This window comes from Condylura cristata, unplaced genomic scaffold (genome assembly GCF_000260355.1).
Source record: "Condylura cristata isolate star-nosed mole 26May11 unplaced genomic scaffold, ConCri1.0 scaffold00034, whole genome shotgun sequence".
NCBI lineage: Eukaryota > Metazoa > Chordata > Mammalia > Eulipotyphla > Talpidae > Condylura > Condylura cristata.
This window is the reverse complement of record NW_004567135.1, coordinates 2,303,726-2,312,666: the sequence shown is the minus strand read 5'-3', so window position 1 is coordinate 2,312,666 and position 8,941 is coordinate 2,303,726. Positions and strand designations below refer to the sequence as shown.

The window sequence follows — 8,941 nt, the reverse complement described above, 5'->3', positions numbered from 1 at the left end:
GTCTCCCTGGGGGGACCTCGACAGGAGCTCCGCGCTCCCCGAGGAAGACTGCTGTTCTGGGGCCGGGGCGAGCAGGCGACCCTTGCAGCAGCGGGGCTGTGGGTCGCCTTGACGTCGGTGAACAGACACCTGCCGAGGCCGCCTCTTCCGCCCCCACTGCCCCTGAAATCAGCGGCCCTTTTCCTTCACACCCAGGCCGGTGGGCCTGCTGCGGAGAACTGGGTCAGAGGTCTGGAAGGACTGGTCCTGCTTGTAAGGCCGCGACTTAGTTCTTGCGCTCTTGACCCCCAGAGCGCCATTAGCACTGTGTGCTTTAAACATGCCTTTGATGCGTTTCTGACGGAGCGTGGAATTGTTTGTCTTGAATGCCTGAGTCTGCTGAGGGTATTTTTTTTTTCTCTAGAATTTCTCACAGCTTTAAAAATAGTCCTGTGCCGCTTGCAGGGTTTGCCTAATATAAAGTGAGTGCTGTGAGCCTGGAGGCCCCGGGGGCGGGGGTGTGGGGACCATGTGGGGTGCTCTGCGGGCCTTCGTGGGCAGGAGAAGAGGCTGCAGGCACTCCCGAGCATCTGGCAGGCTCGTGCATGGCCACCGTTTCCCAAGGAGGGAGGTTTGCTCGCTCTTTGCTGACTCCTGAGTGGTGAGTCGCTCTCCCAGCCTCGACTCACTGCCTCCCTGTTCTCGCTTTGGTTCATCAGATCAATGAGCTCAGCCAGGTGCCTCCCCCGGTGATGCTGCTGCCAGATGACTTCAAGGCCAGCTCCAAGATCAAGGTCAACAATCACCTTTTCCACAGGTGGTAATCTCTGCCCTTCTCAGGTCAACCTCCCTGGCAAAGGTCAGCAGACAAGTTTGGGAGTTCATGAGTGGAAGGTTTCAGATTCAGAGGGCAGCTTAAGAGGTTGTGTGGCCGAAGCCTCCCAGTTCGCAGCACCTTCGGTAGTGTGCAAAGAAGCCATGAAAGTGGTTCCCCACCTCCCTCCCGTGTATGTAGTCTGTCTCTCCTCCAGCCTGGCCATCCTCCGCCCTTTCGGCGAGGACTCCCGCGAGCAGCAGCTCCGTCCTCCTGGTCACAAAGGCCGGCAGTGACGCCTCCTGCCGGCTCCAGTGTCTCTCTGCCGCGCGAGCTGGGCAGCCGCTCCTGTTTGGCGGGGCCCTGCCTGCGCCTCAGGCTCCCTGAGCCACAGTCCCCCTTCATGAAGTCGGGGTGATAGACCTTTAGAGGGTCGCAGGGCTGTATGAGAATCAAGTGAGGTGATGCGGGACACTTCACGCGGGCAATCAGCCTCTTTGCTTTCTTACCGGAAAACTCTCACTGCAGGGAAAATCTCCCCAGTCATTTCAAGTTCAAGGAGTACTGTCCGCAGGTCTTCAGGAACCTCCGTGACCGATTCGACATTGACGACCAGGATTACTTGGTGAGTCCTCCGGCCGGGAGAGGCAGCCCCTCACAGGCGGGCGTCCTCGGGACAGCCAGTCTGGAGAAGTGAGCACCTTGGAGAGCGGGACGGCGCTTCCCTCGCTCGCCCGAAGGCAGGCCCCGTGCTGCCCTGCCCGGCCGGTGGGCGGGTGGAGTGTGTCCTCAGCTCGCCCACGGGAAGCAGCCTCCACCCGGCAGGGGGCGTGCATTGGCCACACAGGAAGTAATGCAACACCCCCAGGGTGGGCCCGTGGCCGGGGAGCCCCAGACAGACCGGCGGCTGTTGGACAGACGTCGGCTTGTCTTGTCGTGGGTGTTACGGGGCTTGACGGTCTGAGGACTTGGTGCCTGCTAGTGGCCTGAAGTGAGCGGAGCGACTGCGCCCGTGTTCTCTGGCAGGGCCAGGCAGGGCCAGCACCCCGCACTGGCAGCGCCCCCGGGAGAAAGCCAGTGCGGCCTCTGGACCCGCTCTCCCCGGCGCGCCTCCGCCTTCCCCGCCAGCCCGGCACAGCTAGGGAAGCGCGCTCTTGCAGAGCAGTGAAGCTAGTTTCTATTTTGATGCTTAAAAACCGAGAAGAGGCGAGAGTCCCGGACAGTGTGATTCTCCACCGCGTCCAGGTCGCAGTCCTCGTCGACCTCGGGTGGGAGCTGTGAAACCTGCCCTTGAGGGAGAATGTGGACACGTTGAAAACGTTGCTTTCGGTCTGGTTTATTCCACATTGGGGCCGTAGTTGCCCCCCGCTCACCCCTCGCGCCTTCAGCCTCGGCCACTCTGTCCCCAGGTGTCGCTCACCCGGAGCCCCCCGAGCGAGAGTGAAGGCAGTGACGGCGGTCGCTTCCTCATCTCCTACGACCGGACTCTGGTCATCAAAGAAGTATCCAGCGAGGACATTGCCGACATGCATAGCAACCTCTCCAACTACCACCAGGTCGGCCCCCAGCCTCGTCTCCCCGTGCCCCCCCAAAGCTCTGGCAGCGCGGCAGGCGCCTGCCCCCTCCTTCCCTGTAGTGCACGTTGCTTCCCAAGAAGCGCTTGACATCACGGCTTTAAAACTGGGGATTTTAAATTTTTTTTTTAAAGATTTATTTATTTATACACACAAGAACTGGGGTACAGGCCAGAGATGCAGGGGTGAGAGGACTCCCCAGAGACAGTGGGGAGCAGAACAGGCGGATCTACTGAAACGCACTGCTGAGGGGAGCAGCGGGGAGACAGGAGGGGGCTGCTGCACCTGGGGCCCCTCCCTGGCCGTGGTCGCACTCGCGCCTCGTGTCTGCCGACGCCTTCCTGGTGCTGCGCTTTGACCTGTTGCCTCACCAGGGAGGGCCTGGAACTGGGAATTTTTGGGAAAGGGCTTCTCCATAGCTCCTGGCTGACTGAACAGGAGAATGCAGACCCCTCCACCCCTTTGGTAGGAGAACTGCTGAGGACTGATACATAGAAACACACACGTAGCAAGATACAGGCTGTAGGCTAAGGTGGAATTGAGTGGGGTGTAAAAACCAAATAAACCATCAGAATAAAATGAAATTTGGGGAGGAAATCAGGATAAAGTGCACTGGGGTAAATGAGAGGCAGAAGGCGCAGTCACAGCCAGCCCCAGAGTGTCGGGAAGCCGAGGCCTCACCACGTTGACTTGGGACGTGGAATCCCTTGACCTGGTGGCTAAGCACACGGGCTGCGTGGCTCTCTGCGCAGGAGGACCCTCGCCCGGACCGGAGCGCGAGGAGCAGGGGACAGGCGCGGGCAGCGCCGTGGGTCTGGGCTGGTGGGCAGGAGGTGGGGGAGCAGGCGCGGCCTGAGCACCCGGGCCGATGGCGGAGGCCGGCGACCCGGCCGCCCCGGCAAGGCCGAGCGCGGCAGACGGGGAGCAGGCGCGCCCCACTGCCCGGGGAGAGAGGCACTTGGCAGGGCAAGGGCGACCGCTCTGTTTCAGAGAGGAGGGCACAGGGCCCCGGTGGCGCAACACTCAGCGCGCGTCGACCCCCGGCCAGGGCGGGCGGAGCCCGCGGGCGCGGCTGACCCTCCTGTCCCCGCTTGGTCTCGTGGGGAGTTCGGGAGGCGCCACCAGGAGTGGTGCACAGAGCACTTTGGCCTTTGCTGCCAGGCGGCAGGGCAGCCGGAGAGAGCCCCTGCGCCGGTGCCTTAGGGTGTTTCGGGGGCGACCGCAGAGGCGACGGGCTGAGGCAGCGGCCTCCCCAGACCGGGCAGGGCGGCCTGGGCGCCGCAGTCGGGAAGCTGGCGGGCTGACCCGGGCGGTGCAAGCGTGCAGGCACAGAGCGCCCCGCGCCGTGGCGTGGAGCCAGTCAGGCTTGGAGTCCGTTCTGGATGTTTCCAGGCAGACGGACGACGACGCTGTGGCTGTGGGGAGATGACGGAGGGCAGCGGGCAGGAACAGGAGAAGGGGCGGGACCAGCAGACCGGCAGGGGGCTTCTGTCTTTAAGATTTACTTCTTTATGCACACAGAACTGGGGTACAGGCCAGAGGTGGGGGGTTTGAGAGGACGCCCCAGAGACAGTGGGGAGCAGAGCAGGCGCAGCCGCTGAAACCCACTGCTGAGGGGCAGCGGGGAGACGGGAGGGGGCTGCCGCGCCCCAGGCCCCTCCTGGCCGCTCCTGCGGCTGCGACAGCTCCGTGGTGCTGCGCTGCAACCCCCGGCGCCCCCAGGAAGGACGGGAGGGGAATATTTCTTGAGTCTGAAACAGGCCATCATGCAGACGTCTTTTCTGGGGGGCGCTAGGCCGCCAGGGAGCCCCAGGTACATAAAGCCCCGAATACGAAGTCACTGCTCACCTGCCCCTGGTCAGGAGCCGTTAGCTGGAGGCCCCCCCACGCCCCCCCACGTCACAGCGAGGCAGGAGGAGACGCCGGCGCCCTTTGGCCAGAACAACCGGGCGGCCGGGCGGCGGCATGGGCGGCCGGGCATTGCACATGGCCCGCCACAGCGTTGCGTAGCCGCTGCCCGGTGCTTCTGCCCCTGGACAGAGGCGCCTGCGCCGAGGCCCCACGGGGCTGTGGGGTGCACGGCTCAGCCCCGCCCGCCCTCTCCGCACAGTACATCGTGAAGTGCCACGGCAAGACGCTGCTGCCCCAGTTCCTGGGCATGTACCGCGTGAGCGTGGACAGCGAGGACAGCTACGTGCTCGTGATGCGCAACATGTTCAGCCACCGGCTCCCGGTGCACAGGAAGTACGACCTCAAGGTGAGGGGCGCCTCGCGGGGGCTCATAGGGGGAAGGCGCCTCAAGGGGGGCCATAAGAGGGCCTCAAAGCGGGGAGCCTCAAGGGGGCTGGGTGCCTCAAGGCGGGAGGTGGCAGGGGTGGGCGGGCCGGGAGAGCTGCTGCTCTGGGCCTGCGGTCGCCTCCCGGGAGCTTCCGCCTCTGCTGACTTGGTCTCTGGTCTCTCCTCAGGGCTCCCTGGTGTCCCGGGAAGCCAGCAATAAAGAAAAGGTGACATGACTCTTGGGTGGCGGGGGAGGGGTGGGGATGAGAGGGACCTTCCTGGGGAAAGGTAGGGTCACCAGCGGCTTCTCCAAGCCTTAACCCACCGTGAGGAGCGACCTGGCCAGAAGGGGCGGTGGGAGCTGGCTGCCGCCGGCCCTGGTGCGCCGTGGGGGCCGGAGTGGGCCGGAGTGGGCCGGAGTGGGCCGGAGGGGGCCTCCGCCGCCCGCCGGGCCTTGTGCGAGCCGAGCCGCTGTGTTTGCTTGAGGAGAAAGGCCGGTCAGCACGGGGCCCGCTGAGCAGTACGGGGAAAGGCGTTGGGTGTGATTTGGGGTACAGTGCAGTGACGGGGTCTGGGGAAGCCACTGGACGCGGAAGCAGACGCCAGGGAGCAGCGGAGCCCAGGGTCAGATGAGGGGCCGCGAGCGGCCGCCCTGGCGGGTTCCGGGGCCTGCGGGGCCATCGCCATTGTGTCTCTGCCAGGTCAAAGAGCTGCCCACCCTGAAGGACATGGACTTTCTCAACAAGAACCAGAAGGTCTATATCAGTGAGGAGGAGAAGAAAGTGTTCCTGGAGAAGCTGAAGAGAGATGTGGAGGTGAAGCCGGGGGGGCTCTGGGAACGGTCCCAGGTTTTGTGCTCCGCACAGAGCTGTTGCCCCCCATTCACAGTCTGAGGGACACCGGCGTCCCCCCCTTCGCCTTTCGGATTCTCTGCACAGTGGGAAGCCCGCTAGAGAGTAGTTAACGGAGGGGTAGCTGGAGTGAGCTGGCAGGATGAACTCCGAGCCCGGGTCACGTAGGGACGGAAGGGCCGTGGTGAGCTCCCAGCCCTCAATTCTGGCACTGGCTTCGCCCAGGAGGGCCCAGAGTGGGGTGCGGGGCGGCCGGGCCTGACTCGCGGCTTGGTCTCAGTTCCTGGTGCAGCTGAGGATCATGGACTACAGCCTCCTGCTGGGCATCCACGACGTCGGCCAGGCTGCTGAGGAGGAGGAGGGGCCCGCCCGGGCGGGGGAGGCCGAGGGGGACGGGGGCCGCGGCCCGGGGGGCTCCTACGGCACCTCCCCCGAGGGCATCGGCGGCTACATCCATTCCCATCGGCCCCTGGGCCCCGGGGAGTTCGCGTCCTCCATCGATGTCTACGCCATCCGGAGTGCCGAGGGTGAGGGAGGGCCTGGGGGCGTGCAGGGCCGCAGGGTTGTCCGGGGTCTGAGGCCGCGGGCGGGGGGGCCGGCAAGCGGCTGTGAGCGCCGCCGGGAGAGGGAACCGGACTCTGCCGCGCTCACCGCCGGGCTCTTCCAGGGGCCCCCCAGAAGGAGGTGTATTTCATGGGCCTCATTGACATCCTGACGCAGTACGACGCCAAGAAGAAAGCCGCGCACGCAGCCAAGACCGTCAAGCACGGGGTGAGGGTCCCCCGGAGCCGTTCCCGCTCGGCTTTTCTGCGGCTCCCCAGGAGGGTCCAGGACAGTAGGCCGGGGGCGGAGGGACCGGCATGGAGAGGGGCCGGCGGGGGCAGAGCTGCGGGTGACGCCGGGTGACCTGGCGGCCCGCCTCCCCTCGCAGGCCGGGGCCGAGATCTCCACTGTCCACCCCGAGCAGTACGCCAAGCGGTTCCTGGATTTTATCACCAACATCTTTGCCTGAGAGACTGCCCGACTCCACGGCGGCCGGCGCTCTGTGAGAGGTGGTGGGTTCTGAGAGGCGTGGGGGGCGGTGGACGGTCAGGCCGCCGCTTCTTGCCCGCTTTGCTAGATTCCGGCTGCAAGCCCCATATGACTCCGACTTGCGAGAGGGCCCTTCCCGGGCCTCGGAAATACATCGGGCAGGTCCTGCCGTCCGCCGTCTGGTCTCCCTCGCTGCCGCCCCTCCGTCCGTGTGTCAGTAGAGTGTTACTGGTGACGCTCCCAAGTGCCTTCATCCTTCAGCAAACATCCTGTTGTTCCTGTGCCATCGGAGGGGCTGGGGGAGGGGTTGTTAGCCACCCTCAGGGCCTGGCTCAGGCAGCCACCCCGGACACGCATGGCTGTGACAGGTGAACTAAGAACCTTATAGAACATGCAGCGTGGCCTTCCCCATGAGCCGTGGGCGGCGGCGTGGCCTTCCCCGTGAGCCCTGGGCGGCGGTGTGGCCTTCCCCATGAGCCGTGGGCGGCGGCGTGGCCTTCCCCATGAGCCCTGGGCGGCGGCGTGGCCTTCCCACGAGCCGTAGGCTTTCACGACACTACAGCTGCGAGTGCAGGACATGCACAGGGGACTTGCAGCCTGAGCTGGGGGAGGGGTTGGCGGGCTGGCGCCTCGTGGAGGTGAGGGCTGAGAGGGCGCTAGTGGTTGTCCAGGGGGGTTGGAGAAGTTCCTCGACAATCCCCTGTTCTGATCTGTCACCCCACTTCTAGCTCCACCCTGCACCTCTGGCCACAGGAGCCCAGAGATGGCCACGCGGCACAGCCCAGGTGAAGGTGTTAGCTGTTGCTGCGCTTCCCCAGCACCTCACGCCCTCGCTGGGCCTGAGCCTTCAGTGGGGTGTGGCCAGTTCTGGAGGGCGATGGACAGGACAGGGTGTTCAGGTGCATTCCTGTTTTAGCCACTCTGAGGTCTTCATCCCAGCAGCAGGAAGCATCTGTACATGGGCTCCCAGGTGGGGGAGCTCCCCGTCAGGGCAGCTCGCACGCCCTGCCCTCACCCCTTCGCCAGCCTTCTTCCAGTTAGGCTTGTTTTGTTCGCTTCTGGCCCGTGAGTCTCCGGGGACAGATGGTCGTCTTCGTCACCATCACGCTCCGCCCCCAGAGAGGAGCCACCGGCCCCCTCCACGCCCGGTCGAGCGGCTGTGTGAAGTTCTCAGAATGTGGAGAGCCCGAAGAGTGTCCTTTCCTCCCCCGGTGCTTTCGGGACGAAGATGCCATTTTCTGTGTCACTGGCAGTGTCTGTTCATTTCCATAATGTGAAGGTGGATTCCGACCTGTGGCCCGGCCAGTGCATCTCCACGCATCAGATCTCCTCTCCCAGCTTCCCCGAAGGAAGTGATGGGGAGACCCCAATATCTTCCTTTAGGGTCCCCGGGGACCACTTTCATTCCGGCTGCCCACCCTCCCCGTTGATGCCATAAAACTGTTACGCCAGCCGGCTGTGCTTTAGAGTGGTTCTGGCCACGTGACTGACGTGGCACGAGCGGTGTGGCTTTTGTCATCTGTGGGCTGTCTTCATCGTTTTTGTTTTATTAATTAAAAAACGATCTTGTATATTTACTCCCATTGCTGTCACAATACAGAAAATAAATTATTGACTTAAAACGCTGTCACAGAAACGCCTCTTCCCCTCTACCCCCTCTTCCGTGTGCCCCCTCCCACTTTTTTTTTACTTTTTGGAGGAGGCCTGCCTGGGGCAGAGACCACATAAAGAACCCCGTCTTGAGATGCTGGGGCCCTTAAATGTGGGTTTCTAGATAGACTGAACAGAACAGGTGGCCAGCGGTGTGCGGGTGTGGCAAGGTGTGGTCCCAGCTGTGTGGAAGTTCAGGTTTAGGGGGCCCAGGGGATCACGAAAGAGCCAGCCTCCAGTGTGCAGCCTGATGACACCCCATCTGTAAAGGCGAGTGGGCCCTGCCTGCCCAGAGCACAGAGATGCAATCCCGAGCCCCAGGCTCCCTGGGAAAGCGGCTGCAAGAGTAGGCAGGGCCTGGGAAAGGGAGGCCCAGCCTGAGGCCTCCGGCCCCTGGGGACCGAGGCCTGCAGCAACGAGGCTTCCAGACAGGAGGTGGCTTGCTGGGCGCTGGAGGCCCCTGTGGGGGGGACCCCTGGCTGTGTGGTCCCAAGTCATCTGGCTTGGAGCAGGGCTTTCCCCCTTTGAGAGTTTTTAACTTTGAACCTCAGACTTGCCACTCAACGCGTGCCCCCCCACGTTTGTATTTTTTTCCCACCAAAAGAAGTCCCCTTCCCATTCTGCAGCAGCCTCCCTGCCGGTACCGTTAGGAGGAAGGCAAGGGGGCGCTCGCCATCCCCCCAGCAGCCTGGGGGGTCAGAGAAGGTAACAGCCGGGGAGCGCAGGAGGGGGGGGCGGGAGTAGTCGGACTGGGATCAATTTCG

General features: G+C 63.9%; 1 protein-coding gene across 1 annotated transcript; it reads left to right on the top strand.

Annotated features, from left to right (window-relative positions):
• The first annotated feature begins 698 nt into the window (after window positions 1–698).
• PIP4K2C (phosphatidylinositol-5-phosphate 4-kinase, type II, gamma) lies at window positions 699–8,147 on the top strand. Its single transcript, XM_004692608.2, has 9 exons — window positions 699–796; window positions 1,322–1,418; window positions 2,203–2,349; window positions 4,478–4,624; window positions 4,833–4,871; window positions 5,346–5,459; window positions 5,776–6,022; window positions 6,163–6,266; window positions 6,427–8,147. Exons 1-9 carry the CDS (start codon window positions 732–734, stop codon window positions 6,505–6,507), a joined length of 1,041 nt encoding a protein of 346 aa, XP_004692665.1. The 5' UTR covers window positions 699–731; the 3' UTR covers window positions 6,508–8,147.
• Window positions 8,148–8,941: the final 794 nt, after the last annotated feature.